The sequence below is a fragment of the Aythya fuligula genome, chromosome 1 (genome assembly GCF_009819795.1).
Source record: "Aythya fuligula isolate bAytFul2 chromosome 1, bAytFul2.pri, whole genome shotgun sequence".
NCBI lineage: Eukaryota > Metazoa > Chordata > Aves > Anseriformes > Anatidae > Aythya > Aythya fuligula.
The window spans coordinates 60,608,611-60,630,786 of record NC_045559.1 but is presented as its reverse complement, the minus strand read 5'-3'; the positions used below and the strand labels follow the sequence as shown (position 1 = coordinate 60,630,786).

The following is a 22,176-nucleotide window of genomic DNA, read 5'->3' as shown; positions in this document are numbered from 1 at the left end:
ATTAAGAACCTTCTTTTGGCTACTGAGGGCTCTGGCTTAGGCTTCTCATAAGCTATAATTGAGTCTCAGGTGTTCAGACAGGCTTTTTTGGTTAGTCAGGTCTGTGGGTTTTCCTTTGATTCAGGTTTGTTGTGCTTAGGATGAGGTGCTCTGCATGAGTATAGGAAACATCCTAGTGCATATACCAATTGAGGTGTTACATATCTTTGGTATGTAGCTCTAGAAATAGTGGGTAATACTCAACTATATCACCAAGTTATGTATTGTTCTGTTTTTTTTCTGGTTTGATTCAATATTGCTAAATCACAGGCATGCTTAGAGATGATGTACCTATTCCTATAAGAGAGAACTGCAGCTAGAAATAGAATAGAGGCAAGAAAAATATCTTTACTTTGCACCGTTTACAGTTCTTTGTTTGGGTAGCTTTAGTGTGCACCTCCAGCCAGGCCTGCCAGATATTTTGAACTAATGAAACGGAAGAGAGGAATGCATTTTTTAAATAGGAAACGTCTGTAGACTTGCAAATATAGCTTAGTCAGAAATGGTCTACCTGACCCAGGTGATTGCTTGATCTTGTTTTCATACTTATCTTCTATTTAAAAAATAAAATGTAAACATCTTATCATGATTTTTTTTTTGAGGGCGGTTCAAGCTGTTAGTTTTTCTGCTTTAATTTCAGTTGGCATGTTGCCCTACTTAATCTTACAGCCTGGCCTGAATTTTTTTATAGATATACATAGTTATTAGCTATCTGTGTGCTATGTCTCTACTTTCTTCAAGGTGAGGAGAGTTGGAAGGTCACCTCACAGAGTTGTGTCAAGATTTCTGTCAAAATATTACTAGAAATTAGAGCTCGTTCTCATTTCTAGCTGGGCTAGATCTCTTATATACTACTCACTAATTTAATTTTTTTACAGAACAAAAAAGAATTGAGAAATTCTTACTGAGCATCCTGTAAAGAGTCACAGAAGTAGGTTTTAGCACCTAAGGGTCAAAATGTTTACATCAGTTTGAGATGAATTTGAACTTTGTTTTAATCCCTTTCTTTTATATTTGCCATCTAGGTTCCAGCAAGATGCGGGGTGACGGTCCGAGACAGCCTAAAGAAAGCTCTGATGATGCGAGGTCTCATTCCAGAATGCTGTGCTGTTTACAGAATACAAGATGGGTATGGTTTGCATGGTGGTTTTTACTCCTAGGATTTCTTCTTGGGGTTACCCGGCATGGCCAATTTTATCCAACATTATAGAAGTTTTTTTCAGAGTTTAGAGTTATCTGATACTTCATGCTAAGACAACTTGTGCCTTGTGGACATGTCTGAAAAGAATGGCAAACTCCTGTATTACGCCTGTTCTTTTAGTGATTAAATCATTTTCCAGAGTAGTATGTCCTTAAAAGCTGTCAAAACTGTTCAAATTTGTGCTAACTGAACAAGTATCAAATAGGTTTCTTTAACTTTTTGATTTTATTTTACCCGATTATATGCAATATTAATTGCATGTAGAGTTCCTGCGAAAAAATTTACATTGAGTTTCTGACCCCAAAAAGTTGTTAAATTATCATACTGCACAAAATTAGCTTTCTCTTTGGAACTTTTGTGGAACAGGTAGTTTCACATACACTTTATTTGATCAGAAAAGTGTATTTGTCTCCCCGGAATCAAGGAGTCAGCCACTATTGAAGGTGGTTGGGAAAGAAGTGCAATTCTTTCATGTCCTTTGTCCAGGGAAGAAGTGCTGTCCTTGGTGTGTGCTGAGCTTAGTGTCTTGCCTTTGAAGTTTCCTGTAGCAAGAGGCTGGGTAGCAAGCCTCCACAGTGCAGAGATCTACCTGATCTCACATCTTCAGCAGGAGACGTGCAAGGGCTTGTGTGCTGGTGCTAATGAGAGGCTTATTTGCACTTCAGAGAGAAGAAGCCAATTGGCTGGGACACTGACATTTCCTGGCTCACTGGAGAGGAGTTGCACGTGGAAGTCTTGGAGAATGTGCCACTCACGACACACAATTTTGTATGTACCACTTTTTATGAAATGCTGAGTTAGGGTTAAGTCGGCATCGTGCTTTCAAATTCAAATTAATGACTTTGAATAATATTTTGTATCTGTGGGATGTGGTGGGGGTTGCAAAAGCCTTTTTTAATCACAATAGCTTAGATTAATTATGTGTAATTGTAGTTTAAATAAATGATGTTAAAGGATACTTGATCCCCCTTTAAAACTTTCACATTTGGATGGAATATACCCTCTGAAATCTATAAATGTTGTGGTTTTAAATCAGCACTGCATTGCAGAGCTGTAATAATAATCTACTATTTTTGTATTGCTGTATCTATAAAATGTATTCTGGGCCTCCCTGCTGGCTCTGCAGCAGCAATTAACTAATGAACTAACTATTCCCAGAGCGGCGCTGACATCATCAGTGATGCTAGTGCACAAATATGTTTTGACCTGATAAGGCACAAAGTACATGGAAGCTGCTAAACAGAATCCATCTACCCTGTTCCAGCTCCACGCAAAATCCTGGAAATAATGTTTGTCATACTGAGAAGAAACACCTTTTATTTAAATAAATCAATGAATAAGCAAAACTCTATTTGCAAGCTTTTAATGCTTTTACTCAAACAAGTTACTTTGGCTGTGGCTAGTTAGATGAAAGTATAATAGGATTAACATTTTTGTGTATCCTTCTAAAATGCTGATTATTACATGTAGTAATGCAACTAGAATATGTGTTCTTATGCCAAGTATTGCTAAGTTTGAAAATGAAACTAAACATTTATACCCTATAATATGGGGATACTGTATGTTCACCCTCTTCGGATTTTAAATTATTTTCAATAAGGAGCCATAGATACATGCCAGTTGTGTATTTCCAGTCCTGTGGGTGTTGGATAGAAATGTCATTTGGTTCCTGGAAAGATGAGATGAGATAATCTTTCAGCAGTTTTTGTTGTCACAGGTTGCATCCAAACTATGTTCTGAATATTTGTCTCTAGCATAATGTACTGTTTTGCTTCAGATTCGCTGCTGGTTTTTTGCTGCTAATGAAGTAAATAAGTAGTTGAAAGATAATTGTAATGCATGAAGGCTATTTCAAAAGATGACATTTTTTAATGAATCTGTTCAATATCTAAAACTGTAGCTCCAGCATCAAAAAATGTCTTAAGTGTATTTGTGGGAGGCGAAAGCAAATAGCCTATCTTAGGCTTACAAGAGGACTTTAACTATGATTATTTTTTACAATTTAGGTACGAAAAACATTCTTCACGTTAGCATTCTGCGACTTCTGTCGAAAGCTGCTTTTCCAGGGATTCCGATGTCAGACATGTGGCTATAAATTTCACCAGCGCTGTAGTACAGAAGTGCCACTGATGTGTGTTAACTATGATCAACTTGAGTAAGTAATCACAGTTTGTTTTAAAGTTGAGCCTTTTATTAAGCTTACAGCTGTCAGTGATTTTCTTATGTTAAATCTTCAGTTCAGGTAGTCAGAGAAGGTGCCTGAAAAAAATATAGGAGCTCAGCTGTTCTTCTGAGACTGCTTAATTCATATTCTGTCTGTGCGGGTTCAGACAACCAGTTCATATTTTTTTATTTTTTGCTGGACTATGAAATGCTTTCTTTGAAGCATGAATAGGGTGGCTGAGCACTTGACTGCATGAGACAGACTCCTCATTGTTCACAGATGTAATTCTTAATCAAAACTGGTTCTTCATTATGTGATGGCTAGGGCCTTGTTTAAATGTTTAGATGTAGATCTCTCTTCAACCTGAAAAAATGTTAAGAGACACTAGTTTAATATGGTCAAACTGCAGTTGGTTTTGAAAACAAATCTACCAACGAATAAGAAACATAAAAACATGCCTCAAATATTCATGTGTTCTTGAATTTAACTGTTGATTTGTGTAAGCCTCTGTAGGTTAAGAATCTGTAGTGAATTTAATCAAACACACTACGGAGCAGTTTCAGCAGAGGCTATTAAGTCTCTTAAGTAGGCTTTTATATAGGGAATCACTTAAAATGCTAGTTTTTCCCTCAAGAATAAATTTAACTCTTGCTTACGTTGGTATTTGTAGCAGTTGCCTTGGGCACCTTTAGAGGATGTGCTCAAGGCTTATGGATAACGTACTTTTATCCATTTGTTATTTGATTTTTGGCCTTACATCAGTACAAATGTTCAAATAAGTTCCTGTACTCAATGCATAGGTATCAGTTGCGTATTCTTGAGGAACCAGATGCTTAAAATTTCAAGTAAAAGTTTAAAGGGTTATTTTCTGCAAAGGTATGTTTAAGGCATGATCTTTTGATCCCTTCTCGAGTAAATAATACTTCTAACAAATCTTACAGTTCAATGTGTTAATATAGGCTTTATTTTAAAACTTATAATTTAGTCAGTGCTGGGTTTGTGTGTGTTTGTGTTTTTTTTCTTAATCTGAGTGTTGTGAAGCTTCTGGGTTTTGCACGAGTTAGGTTGTTCTTGTTTTGTTCTTGCCTCACAGTTTGCTGTTTGTCTCCAAGTTCTTTGAACATCACCCCATACCGCAGGAGGAGGCCTCCTTAGGAGAGACCACCCCAGCATCTGGATCGTACCCTTCAGTGCCCCCCTCAGATTCTGTTGGGTATGACCTTATTCCTGCTGTTTAATAACATAATATTTCAGTACTGTATGCTTAGAAACACTCAAAGTACTGCTTTGCAACCCTCTCTACATTTTTGTAATCTGGCTTGTCATGCAGATATATCTACATGTGCTTAACTTCAAAGAAGTGAATGTTTCCATTCTCATGAATGGCATACATCAATAATCGATCTAAGTTAAGCATGTGCGTAAGTGTCTCCAGAAATGGGGCTTTACCTGTTAAACTGATTTCTTCTTTATGGTAGTTCAGACCTGGTCTAAACTGGAAAGATTTTATACTTAAAGTCAAAGCAAACCACAGTTATCTCATCACAAATTCTTTTAGTTTGTGTTATGAAGATACAATGTATTTGCGTTGAAGTGACATACTTCTGTTTCAGAGTAAGCCACACAGAATAAGTTTATTCACACTATAAGATTGGTGTGAATAGATGGCAATTCCAGGTTCATAATACTGCTTGAGGAGCTTTTTCATTTACACACAGCTTTAGTGTCCTCCGGATGAGCTCTCTTCCTCCTATTTAGATGTTGGGATATACCAAGAACAGCTGTTGCCAATCCAGCTTTTGTAAAATTAGACTTAAAAACTGAGCATGGCCTTCATCCCCTGTATTTCCAACAAAGATTCTGGATCTTTCTCTGCGAAGAGGTAATGGATCATGTTTAGTTTATGTTCCTACTACGAGATCAGACAACCAACACTAGATAGCAGAATAAATCTCCAGGAAAGAATACCTCAAGGATGTGCATCAAAACCAAGTATCCTGATGCAAATTTGTTAAAAGACCAATGATAAAAGCCTTCAGGAAAATGCTCCTAGGACATGTGCATACTGTGTGGAGATGAACTAAATTGGGCAGAGGCTATCTCAGAATCCTGAGTGTTGTGCCCAGACTAAAGAGCACAGCAGGAAGCTACACTGGCACCTCTGGACTTCGATTGGAAGAAAAATTCCATGAACAACCAAGACTATTTATGAAAGATCAAATATGTTTCCTCCCAGGAAACAGATTGACAGTGCTGCAGGGAGAACCTCGTTTGGTAAGTACAAAGACAATATTCTTACTGGTTTTAATTTGTGCAGTTTGAGCCAAGTTTTGGAAGTGCCTCTCCCAGGTAAGGGAAATTGCCTTTATGTGCTGTAGATGTTAGAGCAGCAGATTGTGGACAAGCCTGCTGCTGTGGTCTTGTAAGCTAAGCAGGCTCTGGTGTCATCATGATAGAGCTGAAATTAAAACCAAGCCAGAATTACTAGTCTGTAAGGAAGCTTGTTCATAACAAATGTGTTAAACACCTGTGAAGGCCAAAAGGCACTATATCCCTGATCCTAATACATTTTATATATTAAATTTTCCTACTTCTCAGTTGCCTCTGCCTTCACAATCATGACTTGTTACCAGTTCATGAGGACACAACAGGATGAATTACATTAATTGATACACACAGTAGTGCTTTAGGCAATCTTAGTTTTGTGAAATGAATACTGAAAGGAAAAACTGTGAGACAAAAGCTACTTGATGCCTTAAGGTTTGTAATGTTATTTTTATACACGTGAAGTTAAATATACTTGCCAGCTGGGGTTAAAGAGCGTTTTCTAAATGTTGCATCCATAAATAGTTGTGGTTGCAGGAGCTGTAAGAGGTTTCTAGCTTTCTACCTTTTTGCTTTTTTACCTTGCTGTATGCTTTATTTGCTAAATAAGTGAACAAAAAGGCATGCAGCATGCCTTCAGAGGTCTGTTTATTTTGAAAATGTTTTATGATTATGAGCTGGCGTTAATAAGTAGTATGCATGTTACAAAGTTATGCAGTTTTTCCCGAACGTCTGTGCTGGTACTGTTTCCTTTCCAGAAGCAGCTCAGACACTCTTGTATGAGCATACAGCACTGTCTATATATTTCTGCAGTTATTCTTTTGCTTTTCTTTAATAATACTTCTCTGCTTTTTTGAGACATAATTGTGAAAATACTAATTTATCTGATTATTTGTTCTTTAAGAGTTGAAAAAAAATGCCGGCCTTCTCTATGAAGTCATGTATTTTGTTAAAGGGTATTGCTACAATATGGGGCAGCAGCCCAACTGGAATCAAAAAGGCTGACATTTCAGGTTATTTTGACTGAGAAGAGAGTAAAGGAATAAAGTTATTTAGAGTTGGGCAGTGGGGGGTGAAAATATGAAAAACTAGTGCTTTATTAATGCTGTTATTAGTTTAATAACTACTGCTTTAATTTCTCTGTTCTCCTAGCATCTTGCATGGCACAGCCCACACAGGAAGGAATATTACTAATTCTTTGGTAAACCTGAGGAAAGAGGAGGCAAACATCCTTCTTCATCTTTAGCCTTGTGAAGGGATGCCGGCTGCAGGCAAAGTGTCCAAAGAAAGGAAGAGTTCGTGTTGCAAGACAAGCTCAAGAGCAAAGGCGTGTATGACATGCTGAGAAATGGGCAAGGGATCAAATGAAGTTGCAAAGAGAAAGGGATGTAAAGGAAGAGAACATTGGACATGGTGCAAAAGCTGATAAACGTGCTGGAAAATTTTGTTGCACTTTGCTCACCTGTAACATCCTAAAGCAATCCAGTCTGGTAGCCTTTCATTCTGTCAACTGTAAGCAGCAGGCACTTCGTCCAGGTGTTCCACCCCAAGTGAAGCACACGTGGTCTTGGTTTGCACATTTCTGAACCCCTTACTAAAATGTGTCCAGCTTTCACATTAGCTCTCAGTCCCAGTTCTCTCAGTTTGCACCATCATGTTGTGCAAAAGTAGTCAGTTGTAGTCTGGACTTCACTGGAAAGAATTATTTAAGTGTAGGTCTCCCTACTAGTAGCCATTTGTAATAAAATTGAAGTACACAAACTGTATGTAATATACTGTATTTGTTGCACTACTATAAAATTTCTTCTGCATCTGTGCTGGTAAAACATAAGTACCACACTTCTCTGAATGCAGGTCACCGGATCTTACAGATACATGAAAGATTGAGAGATCACATGAGAGATTAGCTGTTCAGAATATTACAAAGTTTTATTTTTCTGCTTCCATCTATTCTCTCAGATATTGGGCAAAACTCAGCAAACTCATGAGGTAGTATCATGCCAGCGTGAGCACCCTCTGGAATGGGGAGGGTGGTGGAATAGGGTCAGACTTGAGTAGCACGGAGGCAGATTGGACTTGATAAAAGCTGGAAGCCTCTGCTTTGCTTGAGGTAGGATACTGCTAGCAAGCAATTAGCAACATCTTGGCTTATTAAAAAACAACGTTTCATGCTTGATCATTTGAGGAAGGAAGAGGGACTGTCTGGTGCACCATTCTTGGAAGCTTGCCAGCCCATGCCTTAGAGCAGGCTCTAACCTATGATTAAACACCTCTGCTTTTCCTTTCTGTCTTCCAAATGTTCACTGATCATTCTGCCTCAGCTGAAGACATTTAAATGTCTAGGAAAGGTTCTAAATAGCTGATGAAACAAAGACGCATTCTTAGAAGGATGCATTTAGTGCTACAACACCATTTTAAATCTACTTGTTTTATTGCATAAAACAACGCTGAACTTTTTTCCTAAAATTTCTGGCACCAGACCTTTTCCAAGCCATTGCATACAGATGTTAGCAGACTTCTTATGATATCCACTTTGGTATGCCATCTTGATGAGCAGAAAAGGCTTGGTATCAGCATCCTAAGACAATTAATTCCTTTTTATTTTGTACAAAAAGTGGGGAAAACATATTGCCCCAAAACTTTATTTGCAAAAACATGGCAGTAAACTGAGACCTGATTTGGAGGAGTAATGACAGCTACAGGGGTCCTCTCGATAGCCCCTTGCATACAAAGCTGTCAAAAGTTTTACAAAAACATTGCAAAGCTCTCATCCGTGCCAAAAAGACAAGTATGAATGCGTACTGTTATGATAATCCTATTTTACACCTACAAACTGATGTGCAGGAAAACATTTACCATGGTATAAAAAAAATGCACTAATCCATATGAAGTTGTGAGCGCTGAAGATCCATCCTGTGGTGCTTTTCGGCTGACTAGTTTCTAGTGCAGATCTCAGATCCTTCACAGTTCTTAGAAACTGAAACTGGAAGTGCACTGTGCTTCTCAGTAACAGTAGTAAAAAACAAAGCCAATTGTACTGTGGTGTAAATGCAGAGGTGAAAAAAAAAAAAAAGCTGTGGTAGTCTGATATGGCTTGTGATAGATTCTGATGAGTATGCAGTCTACTAGGTGAACAGGGTGCTGAGCTAACTGAGATACACTTTTAAGTGGCATATACACTATAACTTCTAACTGTATGAATGTGAACTTTCTGTTTAGGTCTTTGCCTAACTGCAGCAAGACAAAAATTCAAAGAAAAATCTTGCAGCCAAGCAAACCTCTTGAGAAAAATCTTTCCTGAGTAGACCAGCTCTTAACTCACCAATATGACTTTTCATATATTTGAAGGAAATTGATCATTTATATCATTTATATTATTTTTCTCATATTTGTAAAGCACACTATAGCCTGTATCACTATGAGTTATAAGATGGGTTATAACGCACAATGTCACTATCATAAGATATAGTGAGGATACTATACGTGATTACTATAAAATTGTAATATATGAAGTAGTGTGTGGGCATTTTTGAGTTACTATTCATTTTCCGGTGGACCTAGTTTTGTAGAATAGTAGGTCTGTGGACACACTGGCATTTGCTATGGTTGACGAAGTGTAAAACAACTATACCTATCCATGGTTCATTTTGTTAACTTAGTTATTGCCTAAGTTAGGTAATTTAGGCTTGCTTCTGTCTCCTGACAAAACCTCCTTCTCTTTTCATAAAAACGGAGGGAACAATGTGCTTATCCCAAATCCACAGTCTAAGCAAATAGCATGTTCTGTTATACCACCAAGAAAGGTTATAATTTATTTTAAAAAAATGTAGATTTGACAACTCTATCAGCTTGTTGCCTGGGAAGCTGAGAATCTTTTGGTAAAGGGATGCCCACACTTAGGAGGCTGGAAGAAAGTGTGGTACAACCTCTAGTATGTCAGAACACTGGCTTTATCATTTCTAGAAGCTCTCTTCTAGCATGGAGGTTGTCTGCCAACCGCTTACAAAGTCCACAGGAGCAACAGATACTGAGAGCCTTGAATTTAAACTTCTTCTCTAAGCTGCAGCCTGCCTACATGTATGCCACAGTAAACAGTTCTTGGCAGCCGCTGTGCTCTGGTCCTTTTTTTTTTTTTTTTTTTTTTCTCTTCTTTGTTTTGGCAATTTCTTTGCTGGCACTTACTCCTCCAGCATAGCCTGCAGATCTAGTTTGGGAACTTGCCCAGAACAGACAGCGTCGCCCTCTTCCAAATGATGAGAGCTGGTCCTTCTTGCTCCACTGTCCCTTCTGTCTTCCTGGAGCAAATGAAACTTCATAATACTCTGTGAATGGGCCGCTGGTATCTAAGGATTGCTCCATGCTTTCTGATGATGTGGCTTCTGTAGAGCAGATGCAGATTGAGATGCAGGCTTTGCTGCACACAAGCAGAGTCTGCTGGTAATCTCTCCTGAGCTTGTGATCCCAGTAGGCCACCCTGGCTAGTAAACCCCTTGTTTCTTTCTCTCTGCTTTTCAAGCAAAGTTCACATTTACCAAAAATAGCCCACCTTTTGGTGAGTGTCCCGAGAATACCAACAACCAAAATCCTGAGTGTAAAGATAGAAAACATGAATAACTGCTTGTGAGATCTCTATCTCTAGACTCTTTGGTGTCTAAAACCCAGAGATCCTCCCAATAAGATTAGCAAAAAAAGAGTTCTTTGTCAAGCTGTAGGTCTTTTTTTTTTTCATAAAGATCTGAACTGTCCCCACAATTCCATGAGCAGAAAGATCTATTCATGTTGTTTTTAAAACATGATATGGCATAGCACAGGATCTGTGCTAGCTACATGAAAGGCGTGATGACCCATGACCAGGAATACAGAAGTATTTGCAGATTCCCTTAGTAGATGACTCAAAAGAGGATATAATCAAAACAATATTTCTGCAGTTGGGTTTTCTCTCCCTCAGCTTACTCACAATCACAGAAACTAATTGCTTCTGTTAAGCTGTGTGGCAGAGCTTAAATGCTGTCTCCTGGTCATCCCTAACGCAATGAACTGCTGTTTGTTGTTATGCATTTCCCTTGATTTCATTATTTTGAGGAACCCACAGGAAGTTTGAGCAGGAGTTAGCTGTCCCAACAATGGCAGTACTAGCCTGATATTTTTTTTTTTTTTTTTTTACTTTTCTGAAGTCTTTCTATGCACCATCAGACTCACTTGCCTTGACATTAAAATGCAGTATCTTGGAATGTCAGCCACATCCTGTGCATGCATCTGCAGTGTCCCCTCTCCTGATGTGGGTTCTAGCTGCATAATTTTCTTACAAAATACTCAAGAGTTCCAAACTTCCTCATCTGCAATAGAAATGATTTTACTTAGCTGTGCTTCTGAGCTTCTTCAGAAATGCTGGGCTGTTGAAGACACTTTGTTGCTTCCCATTGTCTTCCCAATATTCATATTCTGTCATATGACAATAGGTAATCACATTTTTTTTAATGATTAAAAAAAAAAAAAACACTACATATTCTTCTTCCTCACCTCTATTTCCTGTTCCCCAGACATAATTTAGGTATTTTATTGTAAGACTTACTACGCCATTATTGGAATTCATTGGCAAGTGCCGTGTGTGCCCATTCTTGATCGTGAGACTTGGCCAGGAAGGAAAAGACAGCAGATACTTAGGGTACTGGTAGGACAGTGCTGGGATGCATGCCAAGCTGTGTTAAGAACTGTAACAGCAGGTAGGGCAACAGTCTCCTTTAAAGCAGACCTATTTCCAAATAAACATCAGAGATGCTATTGAACGCTAACATTTACCCAAAAGGTCTTTGGAGAGACCAAGGAGTATTTACTTTCGGGAGACAGCACCAGGACCTCTTGCTGCTGTGGGCTGTTGTATGGTTTATTTCTGAAGCTTCTCCCAGTGGGCATTGCCTTTGTGGGCATGGTAACTCATGAGTAATTTAATAGCTGGAGGACTGTCATCTTCTGCTAGGAGCTGTGTTTTCTGTAGGTTCTAAAACCTTGTTGTCAGCTAGCAAGTGTATTTTAAACATAAAATTTTCTTACACTTTTAAACATTTTTAAATATAAGCTTGTTGTTGTTTGTTTTGTTTTGTTTTGTTTTGTTTTTTTAACTCAGAATGCAACAAGTATTTCTCATTGAACTTCTTATATCCATTAAATTGAATCATTATACCTAACAGCGACTGACCTTGACTTAAGTGAGAGAGAAATGCCTGTTCATTGTACTTTACCAAAATAGCAGGATAACCAAATGAGTGACATCCTGCCTTCTAACAAACAAAAACCCAAGTGTGTAATGCTTTGTTTTTTAAAAATTTGATTCATGACACTGTAAATTAAAGATTTTTATCTACGTTGACTGGCAGCAATTGTATTTCTTCAGAAAACTTGTCTGTATATTCTGAACGCTTACCTTTAAAGTCGGATCTGTTGCATTGTGTTACTGTAGCAGAGTAAATAATGTTTGAAATGTTGCACTATTCAAAGGTATTTCCTAAAAGGTGGGGTAAAAAGCTGATATATTTATTTTTAATATCAATAATTCGTATTACTTTGGCCATAGTATTACTCATGGTGGGTGACCACTATTTAATTTTCAGTCTTTCTTCATTGCACAATAATCCTTTCCATACAACTTTTTGTGACATTTTTGACCATTATGTTGATGTGAGGTGTTAAGCACTTTTTAGTTCTTAATAGGTGGCCATTAAAAAGAGCATATTGCATTAACTCTGAAGTGCAGAAACTGCACAACACGTCAATATCTTCAGTGCATGTTGAACTACCTGAACTGTTTCAGATCAGAATTTATTATTACTAGTTAAATATGGCATGTTAGGGTTTGTTTTGTGTATGTGATTTTTTTTTTTAACTCAGAAAACTTCATGGCCACGTAATTAGGTAGTTTCTGCAGCAGAGAGTTGTTGCAATTGATCCTAGGGGAGTAGAGATCATTCATTATAAATTGTTTTTATGCAGGCCTTTAGACCAGCTGTTTTTTATGTATGTATTATTATAGTTGAAAAGGATTTACCACACCCACTATGCAGTATTTGAAGCCATTTGTAGACCTAAATCCTCTTTTTCCTTGACTTTGTTTCTCAGACCATCAATTCTCCCTAGTCCTTCTCCTTCAAAATCCATTCCAATCCCACAGCCCTTCCGACCAGCAGATGAAGACCATCGGAATCAGTTTGGGCAACGCGACCGATCCTCTTCAGCTCCCAATGTTCACATCAATACAATCGAGCCAGTCAATATCGATGTAAGTATTAATAACATTTCAATCAGAAACAGATTTGATGTTTCCCTTATGAATATCAGGGTGTTAAATTTATCATCTGTGTATACGAGGACTATAGCTCTAGTCTAATCCTTGATCATCTGTCAGAATCTTCATAATTCCCAGGAAAGAAGTGGTTGCTATTGTGAGCTGTATAAATACAGATAACCCATTCTTGACAAGCAGAAGCTGCCTTTTGACAGTTCAAAGAAGTATTTTACCACAAACCACTACTCTTTTTTTTTTTATTATTAGTCGTAAGGCTTATACTGCTAGCTGTACCATGCCATTAAGCGTATAAAAGTCAGCAACCACTCTTGCAAACTATTATATGAAATAAGCATATTTATTTATGTGCAGGATAGGTTTTGGTTGGTTGGTTGGTTTTTCTTTGTTTTTTTTTTGTGTGTGTGTGTTTTTGTTTTGTTTTTTTTTTAGCGTTTGCAATTGAAGTGATGTTCTTGGCATTGAATGAAATCAAATTATTGCAGTTATCTGAGTTCAGATTTACTGAGTGTTGCTTAGGATTTCATGAGCCCAGTATATAGCCCTATATTCTGGGCTCCTGTGTTCTAAGTATTCTCTTGGAGTGTTCAGAAACTGCTACACTTAACTTGTTTTTAATTTTTTTTGAAAATGTTGGATGCTGAATTGTAATAATAATAATAGTTGATATTAAGAGTAAGACTAACTAGGATCTTTCAAAATGTTGGTCACAACATCCTCTTTCTAATTTTGCTAATGTATACAGCTCGTATTTTACCTTTGAGTCCAGTCTTTAGAAATTCATTATTTGCCAGGTGATCAGTCTTGAGTCTGCATGGGCGTCAAGGCACAAAATCTGTTTTGCATGTGAGCTGAGCAGAAGATGGAATGTTAACTGAGTTTTAAGAAAGTGGCTTAAAATTGCTACATGATACATGGCAGTGGTGCAGCTGAGAGGCAGGACCAGTATCTTCAGCAGCAGTGCAAATGTATAAAAGAATAAACTAATTGTGTAACCATTAAAAAATGGTTTGATGGTGCAAATGAACTTATGGAGGGAAGCTACTAAAATTTTCTTGTGTTAAGAACATCATTAGTGTAGGTTCCATATGGTTTGGATATGCCATAAGAGGTACTCTCAGTTAACAGTGGATTACAAGTGAAGGAAATCTTTCACAGTCAAGTCATTTCTGAAAAGAGCAGAGTGCATCTGGGTATGCAAACCAGGTGCCTCGTTATGGGACAAGAACTAAGCAGAACTCATTTGACTGACTTACCTCAGTACAGGAAATTGATGTCCCAGCTTCTGATAAGACAGTTCAGACAATTTTGTCGCAAACACTGTAACCAGAATGCTTGGTTCAATATTTCTTTGTGCATTTTGGATAACTGCATGTTTAAATCAATATTTTCATGTCAGCATCTATTTTCGGGGCTGAGCATTTCAGTTTACTACTGGGAGATGCTTTTTTAAAGTAAATCATTTTTAAAAGTTTAATGGTTGTTATAAATAGTTCTTCAGAGTCACTGCTGTTAGTAAGCCAGGATAGGAAACAAAATCTACTTCATGGCCAGCATATAAAGTCAAGGATTCTCAGTTTGATCACTCTCAATTGATTCTGGAATATAAATGTGATAATACTTAAATACAATTATTATTATTTTTTTTAATTTATAGGACTTGATTAGAGACCAGGGTGTACGAGGAGAGGGAGGTAAGTAGTGTTTAAACTAGCTAGAGTGCTATATTACACAGTTGCTGTCCTTTCCCTTTGTTCTACTTCCTTCTATAAAACACAGGCACAAATGAGAATATGGCTAGAATAAAAAATGAATTTGCATTTGCTTGTCCATGACCTTAGTATTTGTCTGACAAAGGTTCGAGTCATTTGCCAGTCATTCTGGGAGTGGGGGAGACGGAAGGAGAAAAAGTTTTGAAGTCTTACCAAGTTTTTTAGTTTTAAAATTATCTTGCACTCTCATTTTCACAGACACACACAGACACACACGCACACATACCCACACACTAATTCACTCACATGGTTGCACACAGATATGCTACAACTTCCAAACCCTCTCTCAAAGATTTTTATACCTGTTGTTAACCTTTCCACCCATGGAAACAACAGTCTTTGAAGACCATCAGCACGGTAGATGGACTTTCCATACAAACTGCTGCATCCTAAAGCAGCATGAAGTGCTCCAGTTCTTCTCCCCCTCTACCCCTGCTGAAGATGCTGCTTTGCTGTACTGCATGCCTGTGCTAATCTCAGAACCAAGTTGTTAGGACCTTAAGTTAAAGCCAGGTCTCTGTTTCCTTTAGTAACACCCAGCCACAATTGACAATTAGGCCAGAAAACAGATTTATTTTTCTTGAAATGTTACACATGGGCCTGTTAAGTCACTTTTCTCACTGGCTGTCAAGGTCCTGAAAGGGCTTCTTACATGCCATATTTATTCCTATGAATATAATCGTAATATAGAAATCATAAAGAAATAATAAGTAGGGTAGGCATATGACAGTTTTTTCTAACTCTGGATTATTAACACAGCCAGCTACTATTAACTGTAACTTGTTCCAGCCATAAGAAAATTCTGAATTATCTCAGTGCACTCTATCCCGATCCCCAAGGTTTTGTACCGTGGACTATCACTAATTTTGTTTCTCCCGTCCAAACATGTTTGTTTGTAGGATGGTACCTGCCTCCTGCTTTGGATTTGAGGGAGCTGTTTTTTCTTATGCCAGCAATAGAACACTTTTTTTAAAGAAATTTCCTTTAGTCTGCAAGCATACTGATTTAAAGTTTCCAGTTTTGGCTATTTTTGTATGTCTCGATAGGTGTGGCTTTCCACAGTTTTGCCCATTTTGTCCGGCATTTAAATGTTGTGCTATCATGTTGGTTTTAACTTTTGATCATAAACTGTCTGCTTGGCATCTGAAAACAATTGGCTATTCCCATTCCTGAAACAGTGTTTTTAGCAATTGACCTTTTTGTCCTTCAAAGTACAGAAGCGATCTATGAATAGGAGTCAAAGCATCCTAGTTATTTCCCATGACTTCTTTCATTTCTTCTATGTGTCTGTCTTTCTGTCTCTGCCTGCCCGTCTCTTTCTCTCTAACAGCCCCTTTGAACCAGCTGATGCGCTGTCTTCGGAAATACCAATCCCGGACTCCCAGTCCCCTCCTTCATTCTGTCCCCAGTGAAATAGTGTTTGATTTTGAGCCTGGCCCAGTGTTCAGAGGTAGTTGGGCTCTTCTTTCTTGTTTTCACCCAAACAAAATAAGTAAAACCACAGATGCTGTTTGTGCCTCACCCTCACACCGTGTGTATGTAAGTGTGTGAGTTTATCAAAACACCTCTGTTTTTTGCTTGGCCTGGCTGGAATGCTTTGAATGTGCTTTCCACACATACCCACTTTCACCTTTACACGCTTGGAAATGACTATAAATAAAGCCTGACTTAAATCTTCTAAAGCAAGGAATTTCATAGTTGAGGTTTTTATATGGACCTTGACATAGTTTTTTGAAACAGAGTTCTTTGGACTGCATTAAAGTGATTTCAAAGATAACATGATGTCCTTAACTTAGAATTTCCTTGACTGTTCAGTTTAAGTCAGTTCAGTGCTTTATCAGTTTCTATGTTTAATAATCTTTATTTTGAAACATAATCTAGGAAATCAAATGTGAATTACAAACATTTCCATTGATATCTTGTCAGGTCTCAAGGTTTGCAAGCATGGCAAGTTGCCATGGCAACTTTCAACAAATACTGCATTTTGAGAATGTTTTATTGATACCGCTTTGGGGCCCTGGATCGTTTAGGCTATGTAATTTTTATTTGGTAAATTTCCAGTGAAACAGTGTTTGTTTGTGCCCTGAACTGCATAAAGTAATAGTCTTCCATTCTCACATCATTGACTCTGGGGTAATTCAGGCCTAAAGCTGTCAATGGATCTGTTGTATTGCACAAAATCCCCCCAAAAACATGGGATTTCATATGCTGGAGAAACCAAGTACTAAGTAATAGCATGAAATATAAATATTTTGTCTATATGTATAAATGTAGATATGGGTAGTTAAGTGCATGTAGTGTGGTTTTCAAATGCTACCATCTTGGCTGTTTCAAAGACTTTTGTTGCAGAATATATCAGGAGGAGTTCACCATATGAACTGACTTGTAAAATGGTTCCAGAAATCTTTGTAAGAAGACAGATGTAAGAAGACAAGCAAACTGACTGCAGAATGGAATATGTTAAATATAGCTTCAGAGCCCAAGCTAATAGCTTAAGTCCAACGTTATCTGAAGTATTTCACAGTACTTCCAGTAACTTAGAAAATAAGCCCTCTGGAATTATTACGAACAGATTAACTATCATGTTGCACCATGTGCTGAAACTATTTCCACAGAAGGGTGGATATTGTGTTAGCGTTTCTATATCTTGGTATTAAAATTTAAGTAGGAGACTTCAGTTACTTCTAAAGAAAACAGAATGTGTTTTCTTTAACGTCTTAAAGTACAGCTTTGATTTTAAAGAGAAAATCTCTAAGCCAGTAAAATTTTGGAAAATAGCTCATGTTCTGGAAGCATCATAAATTTAATTTGGCATATGTTTGATTTCAGACAAGTAATGTACTAAAGTTTAACAGTATAGGAACCATAAAGTAAATATGAACAAAAATGCATCCTTTAGGTCACTGTTTTCCAACTGCTTGTAAGTGTAGTTAGGATGCCCAATTATGCATTATTGTTGCTTTACCACATGGGACAGAGTTCATGGACGCTGTATCCCATTTTTGATGTGTTGGTATGCCATTATCGTGCTCTTCCACTTTTAAATGTATGGATTTGAGCTCAGTGAGGAAAAGGAGTGATGGATACAGATAGTGAGATAAATTAGCACACACAGTGGCTGAACTCAAGCACCAGTTACGAAAGTTACAAAGTGGATTTTGAATTCAAGTTGGCATTAGGAGACTTTCTTGGTAAGAAAGGGGCTTCTGAAGGAACATGAGGAGGAGTATTGTCCTCCACCACTGATGTAAGAGAAAGCCCTGGAACGGTGGAGGTCTGGTACAATGACGGGCATTGTTTAGCAGAGCAGCATGAACTTAATTAACAGTTGACCCTATTTTATGTCCTTTGCATCGGGAGGGTCAGCATAACCTTGTTACTAATAACTATGGTGTATTTTAAAAAGCAGCGTCTAGTTAAAGTGTTCTATTTGTAAAGAGCCACTGGGGCTCTGAAAGACAGCTCTGTTAGTGACATTTTCCTACATAGCTTTGTTTAGACAGCATATGTGCTGGAGATGTACAGTTCCAGTTTGTACTTAATAGAATATGTTTCAAATAGCTAAGTAAAGTATTTGTTCCTTTGAAATCCTTTCTACAGTCTTATATTTACTTTTAAATAAGAGCTCCCTACTAAAGAGATAGCTTTAAAACAGCCAAATGGTTTTGAGGTGGCACTTGGAGACTCAGCTAGAAACCATTTCAATTTTTTGCATTTAGTCAATTTTGATTCCAAAGTACAGCATCTCAGTTGTTTATTGGGTCCCAAAAAGCTTAGCTACAAGAAATCTGAGAGGCAGCTACTGCTAACTAAAATGCTACTACTTCTCTTGTCAAAGAAACTGGTGGAATTCAAAGCAAACATACATATTTTTTCTAGTTAAAGAGACTTTGTCCCTCTAATTCAGGACCAAGAGACTGAGGACTATCAGGGATACAGGGATGTTTGACTTGTCTCTTCCTGTTACCTAAGACTTGAGCACTAATCTAGTATTAGTACAATATTTCCAAAGAACGTGTTTGTTCCCTCTTAACATTTACATTGATGTTTGGAGATACTGCATCTTAAAAAACATCCTCGCACCTAGTATCTACATTCTTGTAAGTTGGCTTCTTAGAGATAAAAATGATTCTGTTTCTGAAATTTAGGTTCAACTGCAGGTTTGTCTGCAACACCTCCTGCCTCTTTGCCTGGGTCACTCACTAATGTGAAAGCGTTACAGAAATCACCAGGACCCCAACGAGAAAGGAAATCATCCTCATCCTCAGAAGACAGAAATAGAATGGTAAGAGAAAAATCAGCTATTTTCACTCATAGTATGGTATATTCGTAGTATAGGAGTATTACATATCCATGTTCTTCTCACTTTTCTTTCATCATAGTCATCTGAATTATTTTGAAGGTATTATAATTATTGAGGACTTTAAGCCAATAGATAATGGAATATTGAAATCATGGGACTGATATATAAATCATCTGAATCATCGACTGTATTCACTTTTCCTCCATTGCACCCAGAAGTCTTGGCGTGCTTTATGTTATGAAGCCAGTTTCCATTCAAAGAACAGCTTAATTTTCCCCATCATGTTTCATGAACAGTGAAAGTTCTCTAATGAATCTCAAATATAACAGTACATAACAATTTATTTAATTTACAATTTAACCATGCGACTGAATAAGAATTGAAAACTAAATGAGACTTTCCTTTTAGTAAAAATAAAAATCTCAATTTTTACTGATTTTAACATTGCCCAAAATCTGTGGCAAGTATTTCATGTCAAGAAATTATTTAGTATACTCGTATGCTGAGAGTATATGCCTAGCTTGAAAACTCAAATGCAGCATTTGAGAAAAAAATATTTTAGGATTTTAATTATATGAAATTCTGATATCAAATCAGAAATTTATTAATTTATATAATATCTTTTCATTTATAATGTATATAATTTATTAGTTTATATAATTTATTTATTAAAGTAAAGGACCTATTTTCACAGGCATTAATGCACTTACTTTCTTTCTTATTATTTGTGCATTTATGTAAAGAAAACCCTTGGTCGACGGGATTCAAGTGATGATTGGGAGATACCAGATGGACAGATCACAGTTGGACAAAGGATAGGATCTGGATCATTTGGAACAGTCTACAAAGGAAAGTGGCATGGTATGTGGCCATCACAGCAAACAGTTATTCTTAAGCAAATGACATTGCCTGCTGGGGGCCTCCCAGCTGGAAAGCAGCTTTACAGGAAAAGGTCTGGGGGTCCTGCTGGACACCAAGTTAAACATAAGCCACCAATTTGGCCTTGTCACAAAGAAGGCTAATGGTATCCTGGGCTGCTTTAGGTGAAGCATTGCTAGGAGGTTGAGGGAGGTGATCCTTCCCCTCTACCTCATCACTGGTGAGACTACACCTGGAGTGCTGGGTCAGAGTCTGAACTCTCCAGTACAAGAGAGACATGAAGATACTGGAGAGACCCCAGCAAAGCACCATGAAGTTGATTAGACAACTGGAGCATCTCTGCTATAAGGAAGGGCTGAGAGAGCTGGGGCGATGCAGCCTGGAGAAGAGAAGGCTCAGAGGGAGATCTTGTCTCTCTATATAGAAATACTTGAAGGGAGAGTAGAAAGAGGATGGAGCATGGTAATGGCCACAAAGTAAAACACAGGAGACCCTGTCTGATAATCAGGAATCACTTCTTTACAGTGAAGGTGACCAAGCACTGAAGCAGGTTGCCCAGAGAGGTTGTGGAGTCTTCCTCCTTGGAGATGCTCAAAAGCTGTCTGGACATGGCCTTGGGTGAAAGGTTCCAGGTGGCCCTGCTTAAGCAACAGGGTTCAACAACATTGCCTCCAGAGGTCCCTTCCAACCTCAACTATTCTGTAACCTGTGAATACTTTTTGAATTTCAAAAGTCCTGTGTTAAGTAATATTAGAACTTCAAACAGTTTAGAAACTTGACTCTTGTGTGTTCTTCTCAATGAAATGTAGTTACTAGAAAGACTGAAATATCCATGTCTTTTTACAGAATATTTGCTATTAATATTTTAGTGGTTTATTTCACTAAAGCTAGAAAACAGATAATCTCAATATTTCCGATTTTCTGTACATTATTTTCTTAATTGTGGAATCTATGTCAATGGTACTTATTTAAAATATTTGTTTTAAAGGTGATGTGGCAGTGAAAATGTTGAATGTTACAGCACCCACACCTCAACAGTTACAGGCTTTCAAAAATGAAGTAGGAGTGCTCAGGTAAGAATATTTTTAATGGCGTAAAATCATTTGTGTAAATTTATGCTTCTGTAATCATTGAGTTTCATATTTCTATTAGACTGCATTGGTCATATTCCTTCATGATGATAATTGGGATAGAAAGTATAACTTCCCATTTAAAACATTTATTTTGTATCCACTGCTAATTTGTCCTTCTCTCATATATCCATACCTTCTGTCTGGGTACAGATATACTGAATAACATATGTAGACTGATGTTGAGTATATCTATATCCAAACACTCAAAACAGACTGTTTTTTGCTGTTGTAGCACCCATAGGACAGTCAAGCTTATAGGTGAACTTGTGGGACCTTTGCTCTCATCCACATTCTGAGATTGAAGGAGAGTGTACCTAATTGCTGTTTTCCAGCTACACTACTGACCAAGTTTTCAATTGTTCAGTAGTTTCTATCCAGTAGCATTGACTCCTCAAAAAAAAAAAAAGGTTTTTGTTTTTTGTTTTTTTTTTCGTAGTCATTTCTTGATTTTCTTTTCTCCTGTCTGCTGCTTGTATATTCTCAAATAAAGTATTTGTCTTGGGTTCAGTTCTCACTAGAGAATCTATCAACGTGACATCATACAGTATTTCTGGTGGAATACCACTAGCATCCAATTACAATCTTAACCATAATTCTGTTTTATGAAACAAAATAGACGCTTCTTGGCTCTGGAAAATTGATGTGTTGAGCTGGGTGCCTGTGCTGGAGGATGGTCCCCCATAAAGTGCATGGTGAAACTCCTAAGTCCATAGCTGTGGAAGTAGAGGCCTTGTGGCATATCTGTTCAGAACATAGTGGAACCCAAAGCATAGCATCAAAAATCTTGTAGTTCATACCTAGTCCGGATTTCTCCTGGCAGTCCTGTGGCTGAAGTCTAGCCCTTCTCTGTTGATCCTTTTGGCACGTACAGTAAGCGGTCAATTGTCCTATCCTTTGACCCAGACAGGCCAGATATACCCATCATCATGCCTTTCCCATTATGCTTCATCAGTACTTCCTTGAGATAGGATTTGCAAGAAATTGATGATTTTTGTTTACTCAGCAGTTTACTTGCAGTATCACTTGACAGATCCTCACACCTGAAAAGGGCACAGTTTTATAG

At 37.7% G+C, this 22,176-nt stretch overlaps 1 protein-coding gene across 2 annotated transcripts in view; it reads left to right on the top strand.

Annotated features, from left to right (window-relative positions):
- BRAF (B-Raf proto-oncogene, serine/threonine kinase) overlaps window positions 1-22,176 on the top strand; it is a 75,000-nt gene that overhangs the window by 37,643 nt on the left and 15,181 nt on the right. The window contains exons 4-13 of one of the 2 annotated variants that reach the window (XM_032193268.1): window positions 1,065-1,168; window positions 1,906-2,008; window positions 3,247-3,395; window positions 4,498-4,617; window positions 12,843-13,002; window positions 14,684-14,720; window positions 16,129-16,248; window positions 18,947-19,083; window positions 19,845-19,962; window positions 20,969-21,053. In XM_032193268.1, the coding sequence (XP_032049159.1) occupies window positions 1,065-1,168; window positions 1,906-2,008; window positions 3,247-3,395; window positions 4,498-4,617; window positions 12,843-13,002; window positions 14,684-14,720; window positions 16,129-16,248; window positions 18,947-19,083; window positions 19,845-19,962; window positions 20,969-21,053 (1,133 nt within the window). The remainder of the gene's footprint in view (window positions 1-1,064; window positions 1,169-1,905; window positions 2,009-3,246; window positions 3,396-4,497; window positions 4,618-12,842; window positions 13,003-14,683; window positions 14,721-16,128; window positions 16,249-18,946; window positions 19,084-19,844; window positions 19,963-20,968; window positions 21,054-22,176) is intronic. The other variant, XM_032193260.1, reaches the window with a different exon arrangement.